The sequence below is a fragment of the Oenanthe melanoleuca genome, chromosome 1A (genome assembly GCF_029582105.1).
Source record: "Oenanthe melanoleuca isolate GR-GAL-2019-014 chromosome 1A, OMel1.0, whole genome shotgun sequence".
Classification (NCBI taxonomy): domain Eukaryota; kingdom Metazoa; phylum Chordata; class Aves; order Passeriformes; family Muscicapidae; genus Oenanthe; species Oenanthe melanoleuca.
The window spans coordinates 14,216,927-14,240,270 of record NC_079334.1 but is presented as its reverse complement, the minus strand read 5'-3'; the positions used below and the strand labels follow the sequence as shown (position 1 = coordinate 14,240,270).

At 38.6% G+C, this 23,344-nt stretch overlaps 2 protein-coding genes across 7 annotated transcripts in view; one reads left to right on the top strand and one right to left on the bottom strand.

Annotated features, from left to right (window-relative positions):
- PYROXD1 (pyridine nucleotide-disulphide oxidoreductase domain 1) overlaps window positions 1-7,394 on the top strand; it is a 12,729-nt gene extending 5,335 nt beyond the window's left edge. For all 3 annotated transcript variants that reach the window (XM_056482641.1, XM_056482642.1, XM_056482643.1), the window contains 8 exons: window positions 807-880; window positions 1,496-1,656; window positions 2,293-2,393; window positions 3,159-3,288; window positions 4,136-4,248; window positions 5,334-5,456; window positions 5,709-5,846; window positions 6,186-7,394. In XM_056482641.1, coding sequence (XP_056338616.1) covers window positions 807-880; window positions 1,496-1,656; window positions 2,293-2,393; window positions 3,159-3,288; window positions 4,136-4,248; window positions 5,334-5,456; window positions 5,709-5,846; window positions 6,186-6,434 — 1,089 coding nt within the window. In that variant the 3' untranslated portion in view covers window positions 6,435-7,394. The remainder of the gene's footprint in view (window positions 1-806; window positions 881-1,495; window positions 1,657-2,292; window positions 2,394-3,158; window positions 3,289-4,135; window positions 4,249-5,333; window positions 5,457-5,708; window positions 5,847-6,185) is intronic.
- Window positions 7,192-23,291, bottom strand: RECQL (RecQ like helicase). Of its 4 annotated transcripts, XM_056482637.1 has the most exons (15): window positions 23,216-23,291; window positions 21,848-21,920; window positions 20,577-20,774; window positions 19,236-19,415; window positions 18,610-18,716; window positions 17,482-17,680; window positions 15,871-16,037; window positions 15,405-15,486; window positions 13,598-13,746; window positions 13,388-13,505; window positions 12,632-12,770; window positions 11,815-11,906; window positions 9,802-10,021; window positions 8,634-8,763; window positions 7,192-8,494 (listed from the first exon to the last, which is right to left on the bottom strand). In XM_056482637.1, exons 2-15 carry the CDS (start codon window positions 21,861-21,863, stop codon window positions 8,306-8,308), a joined length of 1,986 nt encoding a protein of 661 aa, XP_056338612.1. In that variant the 5' UTR covers window positions 21,864-21,920; window positions 23,216-23,291; the 3' UTR covers window positions 7,192-8,305. The 4 variants fall into 4 exon arrangements, with proteins under 4 accessions (XP_056338612.1, XP_056338613.1, XP_056338614.1 ...); XM_056482638.1 differs by lacking the exon at window positions 20,577-20,774 and having other exon boundaries at window positions 23,216-23,287; XM_056482639.1 differs by lacking the exons at window positions 13,598-13,746; window positions 15,405-15,486 and having other exon boundaries at window positions 23,216-23,287.
- Window positions 23,292-23,344: the final 53 nt, after the last annotated feature.

Below are 23,344 nucleotides of genomic sequence, written 5' to 3'. Positions count from 1 at the left end.
GACAAACAGAAACAACAGCAGCTATGAAAATTAACAACAAAACAAAACAAATAACTCAGTTCAAGTCCTTTCTTCAGCCGCAGACAGTCTGCCTGTGTCTGTTCCTGGTGGTGGAAGGCGTGGCAGGGTCCGCGCTGCTGCGGAGGTGGCAGACGAGAGGGGGGCAGGCGGCAGCGTTAGCTGTGTCCCACGTAGGAGAAAGGGTAGAGGAAGGGCTCTCCGCTCACCGTTTGGGTTTTTTGGCTGTCAGCTGTGTCTTAGAGGTAGAAGGCTGGATGCGGAGCACACGCAGGGCAGCGTCCGACCGCAGAGAACCTCGCTTCCCCGGTGTTCGGACCGCGTGGGCTGGAGAGATGGGGCAGTCCTCCTCCCTCAGACCTCGCCGGCAAGAGTGGGAAAGAAAAAACCCGGAAGCCAGCCCCCTTTGTCTCGAGTCCTGAAAAGAGCCTGGGTGTAACCCGTCAGGCTTCCTTAGCATAATAATGGGAAAAATTCTTTAAACTGGAATAGTAAGGGAACAAACCCCACCCCCAACAGCTTGGAAGGCAAAGGTGAAGTTTTACTGCTGTAGGTCTTCAGAATTAGAGGAGGCAGGGTGAGCACTGCTTCTCCATAACATGGAACTGCCATTCATCAAATGAAACTGGACCTTGAGGATAAAAAAAAAGGAGTTACATTTTCAAATAATCTGAAGTGAAAATGAAATTGTTTGTTACAACAGCTTCTGTTACAGGTCTCAGCCTAGCTATGTATGTATCAATAGTCCGAGAAAATCAAGACTTGACATTTTCCCTTTCTTAATGCAGGCTTTTCAGAAGAATTTGGCTCAAGCTGAGAGAATAGTGGTGGTAGGAAATGGTGGGATTGCCCTTGAATTAGTGTAAGTGAACGAAAAATACATAACCAAATAAAATCTTTAACAATGCAATGCTATATCTAGTGTATATGAGTTTAGGAGAAGGTTGACTTATAAAATTGCATCTCTTAGAGCATTTAGTAGCAAGACTGATTAGAGGAGTTTTGTTGGATTTTTTTTGCAACGTAGTGATCTTACTGATGCATAAAATTAGGAAAGCTGCAGAAGGAAGCTTTGACGCATAGATATCAAGAATATAAAGTTCATGTTCCACATAGTGCAAACAAGATCTAAATGCTTGTTTTTGATAGTGGCAGTCTGGCAGAAATGCACTTATTTTTCATTACTGGTAGCAGGAAATACTAATTATTAGTATTATAAATTTGATCTGCTCCCTGCCCCCCACCCTGTTCAGTCAAGGTTGTGTTGGTGAGAAAATATGACTTGTCAACTTGAAGAGATATTTTTTTAATGGGTTCCTTATGTAAATATTTAGAAGTGGATTTGATAGGCTGGAAAGTCTTGGATCCCCTAGTTCTGGCTTCTGGAAGGAAACTTGGCATACGTCTGCTTATATTGCTAACAGTCAGATCCTTTTCAGGCAGTCTGTCCCTTTATCCCTTGTTTAAATATCCACAGGTATGAAATTCAAGGCTGTGAAGTAATCTGGGCGATCAAAGACAAAGATATTGGAAACACTTTCTTTGATGCAGGAGCAGCTGAATTTCTCCTTCCAAAGCTCACTGCTGAAAGGCGAGAGACTCCAATTGAGTGTAAAAGAACCAAGTACACACTTGAAGGTATGGGGTTTAATTTCCTGACACTGCAGCAGCATTTAATTTTAAAAATAGTCTTAAAATCAGTCAGTTGAGCAGCTTGGAATAAGGCTTACTGTTATCATTAATGACATTTCCTTTTTCAAAAACTGAGAGTAAAAAAGCAACTTAAAACCCATCTGAATTTATGTAGAGAGAATATAATAAAGTTTCTTGCAAACTATAAAAAAGTGCTTACCTTTTTGTCAAATCTATATTAATTCCCTGTATTCCTTCTGTTGAAGAACTTGTTCTATTTTCTGTAATGTTTTGATGTGAACTATCTTGCCACTATATAGGAAGGAGCTGTCACATAGAAAGATATTGGAGGAGCAGATGAAACTGCACTGAACATTATTACAGGTGGAGTGAAACTGTCTCAGAAACAACAATTAACTAGGACTGCATAAGCAAATATCATACAAACATATATATGACCAAAATCATAACAAAAAGAAGAGCATGGTTCTAGACATCAGGCAGGAAGAAAAAGGCTATTACACTTTCCTCTTACCCTTTGGCAGCCAGATGGTATTTTTCTATTAATTGAGAATCCTTGTTCTGAATTCTGAGGACAAGGCAGTATGCACACTAAACCTGATATACTCCATCTTCCTTCAGGAAGCAAGGAAAAAGGAAGACCTACAGAAGCATCTGACAAGCTGGGCAGTGCCTTAGGCCCTGACTGGCACGAGGGCTTACACCTTAAAGGGACTAAGGAGGTATGGCTGTAACCTTCCTGTCATTTGAGTGTTGTGGGCATGAGCACTGTGAAAAGTTCCATATTTGCAATAAAGCAAAAATCCTCACTTTTTTTTTTTTTTTTTTTTTCCCCATGAATTCCTTAGCTGTTAGGCATTTGCATCTATTTTGCATAGACCAGCTAAAGGATGTTTAGGAAATTTACCATCTTAATTAGTGGTGGTTTGGCTGTTGAAGGCTGTGAAACTGTTTTTGTGTAGTCGAGAATAAAACAAGGCTCAAATTCATAAAACAGTTTAGAGAAATAGGTAACTTTCCAACTTCTGGCTTGAGCTCAAAATATGGTTGAAATGCGGGTTGTTGGTACAGAATATTTTTTCTTTTTACAATGTTTAGCACATAAATTTACTATTGTTACCAAGATTTAATTAATGATAGAAAAACAAAGGATTTACAATCCTGAAAGACAGAAAATATGAGTTTACTTTATTCTGTTCTGATAAGGTTTGAACTCCCTGTAAGCTTAGCTTTCTGGCATGCCAGAAAAATCAAATTGTTATGAACTTTCAAGGAACATCAGATACCTGCTGAAAAAGCAGGTAAATTGCCATTGGCTAAGGTTAGATCTGTGCCAAAAAGAGGAAAGTGTGGGAATCCGGTTAGTGGGCTGGGATATATGGTGGGGGTTTTCCAGTTTAGTAGTAGCAATTTAGGTGACTATATCCTTGCTATTATCAGTATTGTGATCACTAATCATTATGTTTATAATTTCAATTATTCTTTAGTTTTCTCATAAAGTACATATTGAAATACTGTGTGAAGTAAAATCAATACACTTACAGCAAGAATTTATACAACTGCAGCAGACTTCTGTGACTTTTCCTAAAGGGGAGAAAAATGCAGAAGCAGATGAGGGTGAGTGCCAGTGGTGATAAGACATTGAAGATAAATCTATGCTAGAGCATGTTTGATCTTGTTTGTATTATTTTGTTTGTATTGCTGTTTTAAAGCAAATACAGATTTGAAAAATAAATCTTTTATCTCTATAAATTGAGGTCTAGCAGTTTACAGTAATCAAATTTATAAATTACAAAATCCTATGCGTTAGAGACTCTTTTTTTCACAAAGTCACCAAAATCCTGTACGCAGAATATTCCATCCTTAAAACAATCCATTAAAGTAATATTTTAATAGTGAAGTTAAAACAGGAGAAAAAAACCCCCACCAACATTTTGCATCAAAACTGAAGTATACCTTCAAAGTAAAGTATCCCCTTTCTTTATGAATAATTATGCCTATCATTTCCACCTAATTAAAATGAATCTTTAAAAGACTGCTTTTGTAATCAGTTACTTTCAGCATAAGTCAATGCTGTTCTTTTTGCTTTTGAGGTACTTCTGTGCCTCTGTAAATTTCTACATAAAATAATATTTTGCAGTTGCATACTTGAGAGAACATCCCACAGGACACAGTATTTACCCCCCCACAAATGAGGGCTTTAATTTAGGAAAATTCTGAAGAAAGTTATTATTAGGAGTTGGAGCTGAGATCCAAAATCATTTTCTTCTCTAGTTCTGAGTGATGGTAAGAAAAGTTAGAGGTAATCTCTGATAATCTTTTCCTTTTTATTTTTAATTTTAATCTTTCTTTACCTATTCAGTTACCTCAAAGATTTTTTTCTTTCATATCTTATCATAAGATGTAATTAATAAAATAACTTATATTGGTTACATTCTTGGGACAAATTTTTCCCGTTTTTCAGTGCTGTGGCCTGTATATGTGGAATTAACTAATGGAAAAATTTATGGATGCAATTTCATTGTCAGTGCAACTGGAGTTGTGCCAAATGTTGAACCATTTCTTGATGGCAATAATGTAAGTATACTGATTTCTTTTGGAGCTTTTCAAGTAAGGTGAAAGAAACTTTTTCAGCTGGTTTATGCTTCTATTCTGACATGGAACATGGATTCTAAAGATTTAAATCTTGTGCACCATCTCAAAGTAAGGCAGGTTATGTTGATACTGAGATATCCAACATGATACAAGTGTATTTGATTTGTGGTTTTGGTTTATTATGTTGTTCCCCAGGCGTATGTATACAGTATATATGCAATATTAAGCCTATGAAAAGAGAGAAAAGCATGTGTATAATTGGCTAATGTGGCAAAAATGTAGAATAATTTCCATGTTAGTTCTGTACCATATTCTTGCTTTATTAATCTTGATATTTGCTCCTGGAAAGGAAGCAACTATTTCTGATACTTTTCATCTGGGACACTGGGCTGTCAATGTGCTTGTGTACATTGAGGGAAGTCACCTTGAGTCAGCAGCCAAATGTGGATGGTGATTCCGGAGTTCATAACTGCCATGTGAATTTTGAGATAATTTTGTTTATGTGTTCAGTGTCTGCTCAGCAACAACTAAAACATCCCTGCGTTATTAACACTGTTTTCATCAGAAATCCAACAAATAGCCACGTACAAGCGACTTCTAAAAAATGATCCCAGACAAAACCAGAACGTTGGAGTATTTTGGGTTAAGTGGTGCCATCTGATTAAGAAGTAAAAGACTGTGCTCTGGTTAAAGAAGAAAATGCTGGAAACATAGATCTGATGTTGAGCCATGAGATATTTCTAGGCCTATGCTACACGCTTAGATCAGGATCTAAGATTTTGCAATGGTATTTTCTTGCCTTGGCAAAATATGAAGTAATCTCTTAAGACTCAGTGTCCCTGTAATACAGTGTGATCTGAATTTGACTTCCCTGCCTAAGTATCAGTAATAGTCCTTTAAATACCTGTGCTGTGCTTTAGAAATAATTGCAACAGTAATGCTTTGTGCCTTGCATGGAGGTCTTTGCCTCTCAAGGTAAATAATAAAGTAACAGCTGATTGCTTAAGGTGGAGGAAGTTGAATGACTTGATGACTTGTTTCATTGCTGATGTGTGCAAACCCTTCAGTTTGCTCTGGGTGAAGATGGAGGACTGAAGGTAGACAAGCACATGCACACGTCGCTGACAGATGTGTATGCAGCTGGAGATATCTGCACAGCGGCATGGGAGCCAAGCCCCGTGTGGCACCAGGTACATCCTTGCATGCATGTGATCCACAGGGAATTACACACGCCAGCGCACACACTAGGGAGTGAAAGGTTAAGGAAGTGTATAATCCTGGGCGGTTGATGACTAAGTTTTATGGAGGTGGCTGGAAACTGAGCTGGCCAGCCCTTCTGAGTATTAAAACCACAAAGTATAAACTGAGTACTCACTGCAGTGAGAGTGGTCATGGCACAGTGATAGTCTTGTGACTTAAATCTTCCCAATTTTCTCTTTCAGATGAGGCTGTGGACCCAAGCTCGACAGATGGGATGGTATGCAGCAAAGTGCATGGCAGCAGATGCTTTAGGAGAATCTATTGATATGGATTTCAGCTTTGAACTATTTGCTCACATTACAAAATTTTTCAATTACAAGGTCAGTACAGTCTGATAGTTGTAAAGCACTGAGTAACACATACTGCTTGCTTATATTCACTTGCTGACACTGGGAAGATGCTTAAATATTGAGAAAACAGGTTTCTTTATATAGTAGTTAACTCTAACTTATATTTTCTCCATTCATACTAATGGGTATGATATTTCAAGGGGAAGATTTTTGAGTCCATTGTGTGTTTGCAAGCCAGTGGTGGGGGGAGTGACCCTAGGGACAAATATTTCCCTGTTTGCATGGCTTTTGAGGCTGAGAACTGCTAGCAGCAGAAATGCTAAAAATTTTTGTATGAGAGCTTTTTCCTTTCCCTTTTCCTTCTGGTAGGTGGTGGTTTTGGGAAAGTACAACGCTCAGGGCTTGGGCTCAGACCATGAGCTGATACTGAGATGTACCAAGGGACATGAGTATGTGAAAGTGGTGATGCAGAATGGCCGAATGATGGGAGCTGTGCTGATTGGTGAAACAGACTTGGAAGAAACCTTTGAAAATTTAATTTTAAATCAAATGGATCTTTCAGCCTATGGTGAAAATCTCCTAAATCCAGATATTGATATAGAAGATTATTTTGATTGAACAATACCCCATTCCCATTTTGTATGAAGCTTTGATACCAAGTAACATATCTTAGAAAACTATTTTCTCAGGATTTCCAGAAATGAGGGATAAACGCAATCCTCTGCTAAGATTATGGGTTGATCTTGCCAAAATACTGACTGGATACTGCCACAGATACCAGATAGCTAATGGTTCAATCTCTATTGAGCTAGCTCAGATCTCACATGAACAAAGAACAGTTTTAGGGCAAAGGGTGCTCAGAGCTCTTGCTACCTGCAATGTGGGGTCCAAATATATGGCCTTACTCTGTTTGTTTTTTTTTTTCAACTCTTTCTCTGCCCTCCCCCCCCACCAAGTTTACTTCTGAAATAAAGTATTTTCTACTCAGTTAAGTACAGAACACAAGCTTTGCACAATGAAAGCCAGGATGTGATATCAGTTGAGAGCAGCTTTTTGACTGCTTGTCCTTCAGCTGTCCAGGTGTTGGGGTAGAGTTGCACTGTACTGCACAGTGCCAGCCCTGGACAGCAATTGTTTCATCCTGGCTTTTGAATTTTGTTCTACAGTTGCTGCCTGGGAGTTGCTATTTATTTAGGGTCTAATTTGGAACCATTTATTGTACGCCACTTAATTCAAAGTTGGCAGTACATATTGAGACTTGTCCCAGACAAATCACTTTTTTTTTTTTTTTTTTTTTTTAGAAGAATGACTGGTTTTAATGAAATTCAATTTTTGGCAAATGTCTCAGCTAAAGGGTGGGTGAAAGACTAGAGGCTTTAGTCACTGTCATAATTTTTATTTGTCAGAAAAATAAAGATGAGCATGTTCTTAATTATATTAGTTTTGTATTTGTTATACATATAAGTGTAAGGGAGAAGAACCAAAATGCAACCACCCAGAACCTGAGTTTATTAGGGTTTTTGATCTTTTGCTGCTAAATTGTTAAAACTAAGAAAATAAAATTTAATCTAGCACTCAGCATATGTGCCTGAGAATGCTTTCAGACAGCAGTAGCTGTTGAGTCTTTCCTCGGCTGGTAGGTTGTCTTGTTTGTAAACTTAAATTTAGGTACTTCTCCAAAGCACAGAAGTCATAAATGTCTATTTGAATAACAACCTAGAGAAGTCGAATTTTAAGAGCAACAGACATATTTCAGGGATAAAAACACATAATACATAAAGTGTTTCACTCAAATATGCCACAGTGGGTGTAGGACATATGTCCCTGTTCAGAACTGCAGAGATGGCAATGCCCATGTAGGCTTTTGCCCTGCCAAAGCAGCAGCTTTGACCCAGCCTCTAGAGGAAGGATGCTGGAGTATCCCAGTCTCTGGCTGTGTGATGTCACTCCCTGGGGCTGGTGACAGCAGGTGCCCTGGGGAAGCTGTGCCCTGGCTGCAGTGAAGTCACTGGTGAAGAGGAGAGTCACCTACACAGCAGGCAGCAGGGTCTTCAGGCAGAGCTAAGGACCGCTAAGTCCTGTGCTGCAAAGGAGAGAAACCTCAAGAGGACTCTCACAGGTGGGTGGGTGGAGACTCCCACTGGAAGGAAGTCTGGAAATCTCTGGATCTCTGGCAGTCCTTTCACGACTGCATGAACCTGCCACAGTGTTACTATATACCACACTTCCAAAAGAGTTAAAAAGGCAGCATGGTCATTATATAGGTTTTGTAATCATTGCTGTACCCTAAGATATGCACCAATTATTTTGATAGAAAACATTTTTTCCTTCACTACTAGCTTCTAGATTTGACAGTTTTTAAAGAATATTTGTTCCCTGTTCAGTGTTTATTAAATAAAAATACCATTACTAAAGCACAAACTGAATTTACATACTGCATTGTCCATGCAGCAGAACTGTGACTAGATCCTAAATGTAGTCTGAGACACTCAGTCAATAACTACTGGTTGGTCATTTCCACCTGCCTGAAGCTTAGGCTTTTTTGCTTTTAAGTTAGGACCACAGCTGGGCCGTTTATGTTCCTGTGATTTCTTCATCACTGAATCTTGGACAGTCTTTGATCCATTCTGGGCATTTTCTCTGCTTCCTTTTGAATCTGAAGATTGAGATGGTTTGGCCTGTATCCCACACAAGAGAGAAGATATTTATGAGTTTGACTGCATTACTACAAAACATGTTTTCAGCAGATACTAAACAATTACATTAAGCTCTAATGGAGAAGATGTCTGTATGGCAAATCAGAACAGATCTAAATACCTTGAAAACACTTTTCCTGTTTGTTATCCCTTCTATGGTGATGACGTGTCCCTCGTTTTTCAGCAGCCAGGCTTTTGGTCCCACCTTCAGGTAGGATATTGTAGCAAAGGCTGTGAAGCTGAAATCCTCCCTGCATGAATTAAATTACTGTTACAAGGGAAGATTGGAGCAGGGGACAGACTATGCAGGGGGAAAAATTATAGAATCATTAAGGTTAGAAAAGACCTCCAAGATTATCAAATCATCAACCATCAACCCAGCACCACCATGTCCTTCAAGTGCCATATCCACGTGTTTTGTGAACACTCCCAGGGATGGTGACTCCACCACTTCCCTGGGCAGCCTGCTTCAATCTCGACTACTCTTTCCATACAGACAGGTACATATTAACCCTTCTAATGGATGTTCCAAATAGCAGCTTCGGCTTTATCAAGTAGCCAGTCAGGTGACTTAGAGCTACTCTGATCAACACTTAACATAATTCAGTTTGTGGACCTTTACACACACAAAAACACTCAGACACACACTTGTCAATCTCTTGAAACACATGAAGGAAAATGAGGCAAAAGGATGTAATATATCATCTGCTCACCCTCTTAATATTAAAAAAAAAGCTGTGGAGAGATGCAAAGAAAAATTAAGACAAAATAAAGGAATTAGATATTTGTAGATATTGTACTTATAAAATTATATGAGAAGACTAAACACACAACACACAGCTTACATAGGGAGCACTGTTGTTAGTTTCACTATGCTTTAAAATTTCTGAATACCACTTTCTACATTAGACAGTCTTTTCTGACTTAGACATCGTGTGGGCAACACCATTTGCTTTCCTTATCCATGGAATGCAAATGAGATCTGTATGAACTGCAGACTTCTCCAAAATGAATCCTGCTGCAGATTTAAACATTCTATCAAAATACAGAAGAACCCAGCTTTTTTAAATTACACAAGATGCAACAAGAAACAGTATTTCAGCTGTTCCTCCAACTTTTGAAATGGAAATATTGCAATATCTGAAGGGTTTTCAAGAATACATTAAATTAATCTGAAATAAAAACAAGACTAAAGAATGTATCCATTAATGTTACACAAAAGTAATAGAGCAAAGAAAAATTACTACCAAATGGTAAAAAACCAAACCAAGAAAAAATAGTTATCTTACATCAGATACTGCTGCAGCAGTAAATGGGCAATAATTCTCTCCATCTCCTTTCGGGGGTGCTTGGGTGGAGTAACTTCAGGCACCCTGAATTTGGACACACCTTTCCCAGACCAGGCGTCGATTAATTTCAGTGGGGTGAGTTTCTCATTCATGCTGCCAGCTTGCTCAATGATCTTTATTAGATCCCTACAGTATCCTGTTATATCCATCTTCTCACATGCTGCAAGCAAAAGTGAAGGAACATTTAAATAGAAAGCTCTTTGTAGTTATATGTAGCTGTAAATACGTACCTTTGTGCTATATAATAGCAAGGCTTTTTTTTGTTTTGCTTTTAAATTAACTTTAAAAAAAAAGCAGTAACTTTCCTTCTGTCAAATCAGGATATATTTATACTTACATATTTTTCTCCTTTATTATTGCAACTCCCATCTGATAAACATTTGTATTCGTATTTGATATACAAACCAGAAATTATTTCAAAGCATAAAATTTGTAAAGGTAGTTAGCATGTTACTCTAGAACTGGATTCCTTTACATCACCCATAGTGTTTATTATGAGAAGGTTAGAGAGCACAGAGGAGGTGAAGCCTGTAAGTGAGACATTTCTTCTCTCAAGACAGTTATGGATGAAATGATACAAACAATAAAAAGCAGTAATTACATTACAATAATTAGCTTCATTATCTGTAACAATTCTGAGCACCAACACATCAATGTAATACATAATGATCATCTTCCTTCTCCATGATCATATCATGGCACAGAATTACCCCAACTGACTAAGGATTAAGTACTGAAAAACAAGTACTACTGCTAAGTTTCCTTAGAGCTTGCTTAAGTATCAAAATGCCCTGGAGATGAAAAAGCAGTAAACAGATATATTTCACCTTTATTTCATCACATGGCTCCTGCAAGCCTTGGGGACAAACCAGCTCCCTACTCTTTCCAACCTCTGATTCCAGTGTACATTGCACCTAAGCCCCATTTCTAATTAGGAGATAACAAGACTTTGTTACTTGCAAGACTTCACAAAAGACTTTTAGTATAAAATAAAACTGTAAAATGAAAAAAAGTTGAATTTTGGTTTGTCTACTTTACACCCCAACAGGGATAATAAGGGCAATAAAGTCTAGTTATGAGAATAGGTTTGAACTGTTCCTCAGTTTTTTCAAGTGTTGATCACTATATTATCCAAATACTTTTTACAACAGATATGTGACATGAGGAGATGGTATTTTCCACATATTACAAGAATTCACCTAGGTGGTCCTCAGTGAGATTTAAGGTGATTTTGTGCATCCTTTAGAGATGCCCAAGACCAACTTTCTCTCAGCTCTCCTTTCAGAGTGTTCTTGCTTTCTGTGGGGTTTCCGACGTTTAAGTCACAACACTCACTTTTTAAGTGCAACAACAGATGCTTCGTTCATCTTCTGAGTCTTTCAGATTTCTGGTGGGTACCAAAAAACACAGCAAAATCTGGAATTATGAGTGCTCAGCTGTTCTGCACACCTGTCACATGCAGTTCTGACACAGGAACATCTCATGAGCGTGCAGCACTGAAATCCTCAGGGATTTTTCCATACAAATTGTGAGAGGACGTTCAAACTGTACCTTCTCAGAGCCTAAGTGTGAACAGCCTGGCTTGCAAGGGCTCCTCCTCAATAAAGCTTTCACACACAAGCAAATCCTGAAAGAAAACCTAATGTATACCAGAATCCTTTTAAAAAAAGGTAAGCCAATCTCCCCCTTGCCCCAGCTTCCCTTTGGGAACAGGTGAACAGCTGAGCCTGAAAAATACCGAAGTGTCCAACCTCAGCATAAAGCCAAACGAGGAAGTATCCTGCTAAACACCCTGAAATTGGCAACAGTAGACCACCAAAACCTGATAATACTAACAAAATCTGCACCTTGAAAATAGTAACACAAGCACAGGTCACAAAATTTGCTTACAGTTTTTCTATACCAAGTATTTATTTAAATCAACTTTTCCATTGTTGTCTGTCCTTTACCTACCTTTCTCTCTACAGCAGTTATCACACATTCTATTGCAGTTTGCAGAATCCCACACTTCATCGAAGTGGTGGGCTATGAGTACTCGGCGACACCTGAGGAGCAGAGAGGGGAACCCATAGAACCCATGTGAATATATAATACCTGCGTTATACATCATTAAAATGGTGAAAAAAATCCCTAGGGACAGCTCAGATCGCAAAACACGCATAAAGAATTATCACAGGAAAAATCAGAGAACAAATACCACAACACCAGTATTCCCTATCACCTATGCCAATATGGATAATGATTAAACACTGGTGGAGGAACAGTTTGGTTAAAGAAGAGCATAATCTGCAGTTTCAAGAGAAAAATGGATGAATATGAGCTCATTGTTACACTGAGGCCAAAAAAGGCTTTACTGGGTGCACCAGCTGTCCACAACAGAGATACACATTTTCCATTAAGTATTCCAAATATCTCAGTGAAACAGCAAACAAATGAAGCAGTAAACATGTGTGGATTCCTACGTGGCCATTAACACTGTATCTTAGAGTCAAAACCACAGAACTCCAGTACTGCCTCTGACTGGGATTTGAAATCCAAATAGTGTTTGTTCACAGATACTTCACCTCAACATAACCATTTCCAGAATTGTATCCTGAAGCTGGCAAGCTTTTTCCTGGTTTTGTGGGCAATTTTGTTGGTGATGGGCTCATTTTGGTTTTGTTTCAGGCTTTTTCTTTTCTTTTTTCTTTTTTTTTTTAATGCCCCCTAAAAACTTCAACAAAATGAGCCCATTTAAAAACTAAGCAACCAAGCCACCACATTAACTTACTTGTTCATATTTTGGCAATAAGATACCATATCATACAGTTTCTCTTGGCCAACATTTTCCATCACCACCATAGAGCTGATTCTGAATATATCTCCAAACCCATAATACAAAATGCAGTCAGCTTTTTGGTCATCTCTACCTGCAATGCATTAAAATGAACAGATAATTACAATCTCAACCAATCTCCCTTCAAGTTCCTTGACGAGCTTTTCTCCACAGTCTCAAATCTGCCTTTAAAAATGTAATGAGATGAACAAGATCAAAAAAACCCAGAACACTGCAAAATGGTTTCAGGGATGGATTTTAGGCATAACAGGTATTTAGTGCCACTAAACATTGAACAATTGTAATTCCCTGCTCCAGACTCCCCATCCTACTTGTATTTCTGAAATTCATAGTGATTAAACACCATCTAAAGACAATCTGAGCAAATCACACATCCCAGGTGCTATACAAAATAAAAAATAAAAAAAAATTGTATCAAATCCATCATGTTATTCTGGTAAACCACAGATTTGATAGAAAATCAAGTATTTAAAAAAATGCTGAGTGGAGGTCTAAATACCATTATTCTTTGTTATACTGCAGTAGAGGCCTGGTCATGAATGTAGTTTATATTTAAAGCCTCTTTACAGAGGCAGTTTCATTATACCCTTTGTAAACTGTCTCAAAGGCAAGAGACTCTGCACAAATGCCTGGGAAGTTGAAGGACAGTTTTATTGGTTTAATGGATGTAAAGGGCACTTCCTACAATACCTGCACGTCCACTCTCTTGGTAGTAGTTTTCCATGGACTTGCTCATAGAGTGATGAATTACAAACCTCACATCAGGTTTATCAATTCCCATGCCAAAAGCAACAGTTGCCACTATAACCTGGGAAAAAGAAAAATATTAAGAAATCATCAAGATACCAAACTTCAATTTGTTTAAATAAGATATAAATCCACGTTAAGTATTTACTTAACCTGAATTTGATTTGTTGCCCATCCTTTATGAACTTTGGCTTTATATTTAGCATCCATGTTTGCATGGTAAGTCCCTGCCTTGATTCCCAGTTTCTGCAAATTCACAGTAACTTGCTCAGAATCCTTCTGAGAAAAGCAGTAAACAATTCCTGCACAAAAGTGAAAGAAGCCTCATCATAATGCCTTAAAAAGACCAAACAATCCCCAATACATAAAAACAATTGTGAAAGTTTTATTAGCTCATAAAATAAATAATGAAAAAGCATTATACAGTCTTTATTATACAGTTTTTGTGTCTATTTAGTCCATAGTATTGGTATTTGGCTTGGGTTACAACACAGGAAGTGATCAAAAGTATGTATTCTATCACCATCTGTTTAAACCGGGGGGGGGGGGGGGGCAGAAGGCAGCGAATCTTTATCTCGGGTGGGGGGATATCTTCTGTTAATGGACCAGCTGTTAAAACCAGGTGGGGCAGTGCTCTTTATCTTTTCCACAACCCATCCTTCCTCCAGGAAGATATCTTCTGTTAATAGGCCATGGATTGCCATTGCATGACTGATAAAATTACATCATCTCAACGTGAGATCGTCCACCCTGCAGGAGGAGGCAAGCATCCCCATCTGGATATAATCTGGGGTTTGGAACAGAACAAGTAGCCCTTACCCACTGGTTTCCAGAGGACAAGAGCTACCAGACTTTTCTATGGGATCACTACTTCAACAAGACCACTTCATCTGCACTGCTACCACCACCCTAACTAGTGGGCTGTCAGGTTGTATTCTGACTCTGTCAGTGGTGTTTTTTGTTTGTTTTTTTTTTTTCCTTTTGTACTATTGCATGTATTTCATTTTTCTCTTTTTTCCTATTAAATTATATTTATGATTTGGAGCCTCTCACTGGTTTTGCTTTCAAACCACTACAGTATTCATGAAGAAAACTTCAATTATCAGCCTGGACATGAAGGCTAAAGAGGAAATACAGGTGCCAATCTATAGACTAATGGAAGCATTCTATAAATATTCAAGTGCTTATTAAAGCATCTTTAAAGAGGTGCTATGCATTATGACAGCTGTGACATCTCATCTGAGGTTCCAGTTAAATCTGCTTTTTGTCATTAGTCAGGCTGGGCTAAGTGAGGGATTATGCACAAAGCCACGTGATCTGTGATCACCTTAGCACAGTTTATGCTCAGGGAGCTGCTCCTCACAACCAGAGCTCCAAGCAGATAGGGACAGACTGCTGCTCTGGAAATCTGGGTTCTGCTGCCTTGGCAAGATGTCTCTCCTCTTTATTTTCACTACAGAATTTATTCATTACACAAGTCCAACTTTTACAGTTCTGCTTTTATCTGCAATTCACCCCATAACACCCATTCTGGGCACTGAGTAACAGGTGACTCTTATAATCAAATATGAAAAAACATGTTAAAGATAACAAATATCTTGACACACAGATGGTAATAATGTGTGATTTAAGAACACAGAGGTCACCTTTTCTGAGCCTTGCTTTTACAATCTTAAAACTTCCTATTATTATCTATGTAAACATTGCTCTTTAAACATCATTCCAGTTCAATACTTCAGAAGGTATAAGTAAACAGCAAAGATATTTAAACACTAATGAATGAAGATAGAAATTATTCAAGGTATGGATCTTTAAAAATTTCATTTATTGAAATGCTGGATGTTTAATGTATGGTGAAGGCAGAATTTCTCTATGTGCTTCAAGATAATTTGAAAACATCCCAACATCCTTGCAATGCTGAAGTTATGAAAGATAACGTGTCTTTTTTGACACTTTTTACCTGACAGTCCTTTGTATCTTCCATTAATGGTCTTAACTATATCCTCAATGAAATCTTCGTTATTTGAAGGCTTATGCCGAACCTCAAAAATATATTATGTGCATGTCAGAGTTCAAGTGGGCAAACAGTGTGCCGAACAACCTCATTTTAGTTTTTGCAGTATAATAAACACAACTATTCCGCCATTTAAAAAAAGACTATATTCTTATGAACAGTCAGATTACAACTCAAAAGTTCATTGTAAAATAAACCCCAAAACAAACCTGCAAACTTTTCCTACCAAGAACAATAAACAAACCTGGGGTCAAAGTGAAAATACAGCACAACAGACTAATTCATAACCTTTTTACTATCATAAGACGTATTTTCCAACAGGTTGAAGCAGCCTGAGCCCACTGCCTGCCTCTTTCCCTGCAGGAGACAGCACAACAGCACTGCAGCCAGAAAACCAGGTAACAAGACCTACCTCATAGTAAAGGTTGGGTCGATTGAAGGAAGCAGTAAAGGTAATGCACTTCTGAACATGTAAAATCTTTTGAGCATCCTTTAAAACATGATTGGTAGCTGTTGCTGTCAATCCAATCAAGGGAATATTGGGAAACTGTCTTTTCAGGATACCAAGAGACTTGTAGTCTTAAGCAAGAAAACGAAAAGGGGAAAGAAAAAGATTTTTCATACTACAAATGTGAACTTAAAAAGACATTCATGTAGACAGTATTTAATGGGGTAATACTGCAATAAACGTTATTACTGCTAATCTACCACAGAACTAACTAACTTATACATCCAAAGGAAGTAACAAGCAGGTTGCACTTATCAAAAGAGATGTCTTCTACCTTTATTTTAGAGAATCAATCACAGAATCATTTGGGCTGGAAGACACCTTAAAGACCATCTTGTTCCAACCCCCTGCCATGGGCAGGGACACCTTTCACTATCCAGGTTGCTCAGAGAGCCATCCAAACTGGCCTTGAACACCTCCAGCAATAAGGCATCCATAACTTCTTTGGGCAGCCTGTGCCAGTGCCTCACCACCCTCACAGTCCTTCCTAATACCCAATCTAAACCTACTCTCAGTTTGAAGCCGTTCCCCTTTGGTCTGTCACTCCAGGCTCTTGCAAACAAGTCCTGCCCCCATTTTCTTTTAGGATCCCTCCAGGTACTGAAAGGCTGCAATTATCATCCACAATTCAGAAGGCAAGAATGTACACACATAGAAATTCTTAAAAAGTTAGCAAAGTATGTGTGGCATAACCAACATTCAGGTTATTTTGCAGTTGTTTTTACAAACAGCTTTTGAGTAAACAGAGCTTTTCTAATAAACAAGCAACGTAGAATTTGGATACATAGACCAGACTTAATAATAAAAAATTTTAAAGATTCTGTACTAACGAACACCTGCTGCCTTTGAAATGCAGCCAGAGGTACACATCCAAATTCCACACTGCCTATTGAACTAGCCTGTCTCTTGGCTCAGGCATTACTTTTTAGCAAAATGGCTAAGAGTGACCTTACAGTTAATATTGCTTCAAATCAGGTTTTCCTTCAAAGACAAAGAAAAATAACCAACAATATTCTACAATCTGCAAGATAGGAAAAGTACTGAAGCACACTTCCTTTCCCTGTAAGCAAAAGGCATTTGTTTCCACTTGCTTTAGAGATTATTAAAATATATCTCATGAATTTATAAAATGCTTACTTCTTTCATCAAGAAGTGCCATGGACTGGTATACAGAATGACACTTTCACGTAGCAGTAGATTAAAGGTAATTATTGTCCATATTAAAGATGCCAACCAAAATCTTTGATTCTATGAAGCTCCAATTAAAGTAAGCTGAATAAGGTATTTTTCAGAATACTGACAACAAAATCTATGTTGAAATCATCATTTGCATGAACTTAGGACATTTTGCTCCTGGACAATTTGTGAATTAAAGTCCTTGAGCTAACACAGGTACTTGTAACACATTAGGAATTCACTTAACATGTGAAGGAAGCAGCTAGCCTTATTTGAGGCCCAACTCATTATTCGCTGATGCCTGAACAGCCCTGCAAAGGAGATCTCTAAGGAGCATACCAGGCCTGAAGTCGTGGCCCCACTGACTGCAGCAATGCACCTCATCCACAGCAATGCGAGTCAGGCACCCAGCCTGATAAGCTTTCTCCAGCTTGGACATGAACATTTTGCTCTTTGCAATCTTCTCAGGGGTCACATAAATGAGCTTCAGTTGTGAATTCCTCTTCAGCATTTCCATGTGGACCCACTTCACATGTTCCTGCGCAAAACAGAGCAAGACAGCAGGGAATAACAAACTGAGACAACACACTTAGCATTTAGTGCTAAGGTTCTTAAGAGGCGATTAGCAATTCATAAGGTGTAATTAGCAGAGATAAAGTGGTCCATGGTATTGACCACTACAGGCCTTTGTAGAAGATCACTATATATAAAATGGTCATTTTAATACTTAGAAAATCCATGATGGAACTTTGAAGAACCAAAGTACTGAATATGTGTCTTTGCTTCATTGTGTGGTATCAATAAACTATGATGTACCAAACATGTCTGTGATACTACAAGTGTAAAATAATTCCTTGCACACAACAGTGATTTTTATTAGTGAGTTTTCAGAATGCTCTGCATCAAAGTGGGCTTCGAGTTTGGCACATTGCATCAAGCCACTGACTTACCAAAGCCAGTGTCGTGTGCAAATTAATGATCACAGCCTCCTGCTAGTTAGGAAAATAACTGTAAAAAAGCAATTGTCTAGTAAGAGACTAGGAAATAAGTTGCTTTTTGGTCTCTGGATCAAACAGCTCACCACCTTATAGTAAGAAATAAATAATTGTATTGTAAAAGCCTGCACTGCTCAACATGGTAGTTAGTAGTGGACAAAAATCATCTACTCCAAGTCTAGAAACTGAGTAAAAATCTACAACACACAGCCGAAGTTACTTCACATCCTCTAAAAAGCCCCAAGAAATCTATTTATTCCACGGATGGTGTTGCTTACTATGTGGTGTTGTCACTAAAACACGAACACAACACTTAACCACCATACCCATATCATAGCACCCTCCTGGACAGATATTGTTGCTAGAACACCATTAGCTGATAAATCTGTCTCATCCATTCAACATTCGCAAGTAACTACACAGAGGGGAAACACCAGCACATACACCACAAAACACATGAACTTAAACACACCTTGCTGCTTGAGGCATTTAATAAGGTTGCAGAGATACCAAGCTGTTCCAAAACCATGAGCTGATCTTCCATGAGAGATATCAAAGGACATATCACCAGTGTGAAACCTGTAACAATCAATCATTGTGCAAACTGAGCAGTTCAGATGTCACAAATACCACATCTAATTCTTTTTCCTGATGCATCAGCCCTGTTCTGAAGAAACTGCCAATTGTAAGCTTAAGCTTCATACACAGCAATGGATTCCCCTCATAGATCACACAGGGATAATTCTTATTTAATGCCCATGACATGCATCTCCTCTTAGGGTCTAGACTACAGACTGACCTGCAACACAGTATAAAAACATACAAAACAAAACAAGTTGGATTATGTCTCTCATGCTGTCATGAGGTGGTGATTTACCATAAAATTAAGCAATGGCAGGTAGTGGCAAATTTGGCCTTTGTAAATAAGTAAACTTCCATGCAATTGGATGAGTTATTAAAAAAAAAAAACCCAGCCAAACGAAACCAAATCAACCAAACAAAAAACACACCAAGTAATGTTCATTCTCCAAATAATTATAAAAGGGAGAAGTTAATCTACTTCTTTATATTACGTCCTTTTTTTTCCCCCTAACATACCATCAGAACAGACAGCTGGTAACTGGTAACAAAGGCTCTTCCCACCACCTGTAGGCATGACAAGAAATATATCCTTTCCTGCCATTGCAGCATTTACTGTCTCAAGTTGCAGTGATCTAAACTTATAGAGTTTAAATTTGCTCTGCAGCGCAGTTTTTAGCTTCTCATACCACGGAAAATCTGTAAAGGGAAAAAACCAACTCAACAAAAGCATTTCATAAGCAAATTAAAATATAAGGAGGGGTAATTTACATATTCAATAAGTAAATCTGGCAGTGACACAGTTTTAGATCTGGGAACATGTTTATAGCTTCATAAAGCCACAGGAAAAGCTCCACACGACCTGAGTCTGGATAAACCATTTTCCAGGGTGGACCTTTGAAATCTCAAATTGTAAACACAATTCACGTCCACACCAAAGCTCTCATTGTATATGGATGTGAACTAATGTGAAAAACTCAAAACAGATGAACTTTGGAGTGCTAATGATCATGTTAACTCATTAGTCCAAAATAACTAGCAATTAGAAATCCACCCTGAAAAATAAATAAAACCAGACACTGAGCCCTACAATACTTATTCAAATGCTTCCCTCATACAAATGCAGCAATTACAAATAGTATAAAGAAGTAGGAAAACAATTTTTCCATATATTCCATCAATAGCAAGCATTTATTAGGAAAAAAAAGGAAGGGGAAAAGTTGTTTAATCTTCCCCAAAATCAATACACAAACATGCTTAAAAAAGAGCTAAAGACTGCATTTTTAAAACATGTTACACTGTAAAAACTTAAATTACGCTTCCTGATGCATACTTTTGGTACTATTAAAACAGAAAAACTGTGGGAGCTCCAGGTTACACCACATACAAGGCAAGAATTAACTTTGGGACTTGAGGTGACATTGCAAAGAAATTTACAAAGAGCACAGTTAAAATCCAAGGTTCTCTGAAACCAAGAAAAGTCTCCAGAGCAATTTGTTTTAGAGCACAAACAAGGATAAATATTGCAATATAATTTAAGCATTTAGTATACAAGTATGGCAATAAAAATTTACTCTGAAATTCTAAGAGCAAATCAGATTAAATTGTGATTTTGCAATAAGCAAAGAATTAAAGTATTTATAACAGGCCATTCTGACAGAACAGATAACAGTACAACTCAAGATTAGTGTTTAGGAATGTGCAATGAGACAAGTACAAACATTACCCTGGCATGTCAGCCAGATGATGAAAATTAAATAGGACAATATCATTATCCAAACAAAACTCTGTATAATAGCATCTTCCCCTACTGAATTAGTTCACTTTTCTGTTAAAAGATTAGAATTTGACTCTGCAAACCTATTTTGTTCCATTCCTCAGCTGAGGCTTCAGTGTCTTTACTTCCACCTGCCTCCAAGTCTCCTGAGGACTGTTTTATCAGATCCTTTACTCTCATCTTCTTTTGAAGGAGCTCCTGCTGCTTATTCATAAGTTCCTGTATCTGCATCTCCACTGCTTGCAGCTCATTCTCAATTGACACTAGCATCTCCTCTAGCTCTGCAGGGAAAAGCAATGAGAAGGCACAGTAGCCAGTTTCATGTAGCCAGTTTTGACTCTATTAACTATACTCCAGCCAATCCCAATGCAAGCATGATCAAGTTGTTAACAGAAAGCATTTATTAGCATGTGAAAAGCAACATTAACAGCAAGTTAAATTCTTCTGGAACATTAGCAAAAAGCTAATGCATGCACCGAGATCTCCCTCCTACACAGAACAAGAGGATCTGCTGAACAAGGTTTGGATATAGAGGAAAAATGCTTTTACAAACACAAGCCATCCTTCACATGTGAAAGAAGTGAAGCAAATGCTCCCCAAAAGCTTGGCTTACACAAGTGGATCTTTGGCAGGAATTTGTCTCTTATCATCCCAATATGCATGTATGTGAATTGCTGATTGTGTTTCAAAATCCAATCTCTGGAGTTTAAAAGAATAATTAACACATACACCTGCATCTGTCACTATTCCAGAGCCAGGTCAGAAAAGCATAAGAAGAAATTACTTCCTCCCCCCACACCCAAAAAGCCCAAGAGATTTTGGCCCATGCACAGCAGATATGATAATATGGTTATGGAAACAAAAATGTGTGATATGGAAAAAAATCTTCATTTACAAATAGCACAAAATGGTGACACTTGACATCCTAAATACCCACTGCTACTCAATAGAAAAGAGTGTCTTAAACTACGAAGCACATTCTTAAAATATTGAAAACCAAGCAGTTTCTTTGACAAACTTGATTTTCATCATACAGTAGCTTGGGATGGAAGGGACCTTAAAGCTCATCTCATTCCAGCTCCCCTGCCACTGGACCAGGTTGCTCAGAGCACCCTCCAACCATGCCTTGAACACTTCCAGGGATGGGGCATTTTGGTTTAGTTTTACCTAAGAAATAAAGTTACCTAGTAAAAGAATTTTTTACTCCAAATCTTAAGTATAATAGCACAGGCTCCACAAACTCTTTTCTGTATACATTAAATTCATACAAATAACAATCAGTAACATCAGGTGATTGTGTCTTGTTAGCTAAGAGATAGCAATATGAACATATGGAATATTAATTATGATTTACCTGCAACAGCTGTCATCTTTGGAGATTCAAGAACATTATCTTTAGGAGATCTTATTTAACCAAGCAATTGTCACTGAAAAGAAATTTAAATACATACATTTTAAAACATATTTTATAAGTAAACCTTCTCAACATAGAATAAATTTTCTGCAAGAGATTCTTCATTACCAGAGCTCTTAATGTAACAGTTTAAGTACTGGTTAATTTAATTTCCTTACATTAAGAAGCCCCACTAGATGACAACGGCTTTTTCTCTTCTGCAAAATGGATCAACACAAACTCACAACCAATTCCCAATGGCACAGCCCAACAGGCTTCTAAATGAATCCAAATGAATTTTAACCAAGTCATATATCTCCTGCAAGAGGAATGCTCTAACATAGACCAGTCACTCACCAAGTGTCCATTATCATTTTTGATCTCTTCAAAGATTATTTTACAGAAAAGCCTGAACACATTATACTGTGTCCCTTAGAAAGGCAGCCACCATGATACCTACAGGGTCTGTCAAGGGGAAGTGAAAACGTGGTTTGGTTTAGAGAAAGGGAATCGATTTTGAATAGCTCATCAGTTAAATTATCATAGAATTGTATTTATTGGCTATTTACTGGCTGATTTTTTGAACAACAGTTTTCGTCATATGTTAACAATACTAAATTCAAGAAACGTGATATTTTCTGTTATTGCATTCTAACTATTTATTACACAGATCGAAACAAAGTTCAATGGAAGGTGAAAGGAAATAAATTCAGCAGTTCCTCACTATCAGCTGATTCCACCATAATAGAGATCTTCCCTGTGCCTAAAAGTAGAGAGGGAAATATATATTAAAAATTATGTGTGAGGAAAACACTTCCCCATCACCTAGGGCCAGATCCAGATGCCTCTTAATCAGCTCCAGGGACAGCAATTCCACCACATCCCTGGGCCACATACTCCAGTGTGGGAATATTCACACGCATATAGAGTAAATATTATAGTGAACACGTATATAAATATATATAGCGAACATATACAGTGGAATATTCTCATAATTCCTTAGCCACACGCCAGCTGAGAGCAGGCCAGGCCGGAGGCACCTACTCGGTAGGGCTGCAGGAGGGGACGGGAGAGATGGACGGATGGATGGGCAGGCAGGGAAGCCCTTGCTCGGTGGATGCAGGATGGAGTGGGATGGATGGAGGAAGGGATAAAGGCTGCCAGGACAAGCAGGACGCCACAACACCTCACTGCCGCCTCCTCCCGTGCAGCGGGCTCAGCCCTGGCTCAGGCCGATAGCTCCCACAGGTTAGTGCCCCAAGGGTTAATGCCGGCCGCGCTCTCGCATCGTTTATCCTTTACCCTTAATCCCGTCCCCTTACCCCTCACCTCTACGGCCCCGCGGCCCCGCTCCCAGCCGCGCCACGAGCGCTGGCCCCGCCCCTTCCGCCGTCCGTCCTCAGCCACTGGCGCGCGGGCCCCGGCGCGCACACCGCCCCTCGGCCAATCAGAGCCGGC

What these genes read in the sequence shown, in the direction of transcription:
- RECQL (XM_056482637.1), bottom strand. An exon ending in GACCCAACCTTTACTATGAG is followed by an intron (nt 15,487 to 15,870) that starts GTAGGTCTTGTT and finishes TATATTTTTGAG; the next exon opens with GTTCGGCATAAGCCTTCAAA. An exon ending in ACAGGAAAAGTGTTTTCAAG is followed by an intron (nt 8,495 to 8,633) that starts GTATTTAGATCT and finishes TGTGGGATACAG; the next exon opens with GCCAAACCATCTCAATCTTC.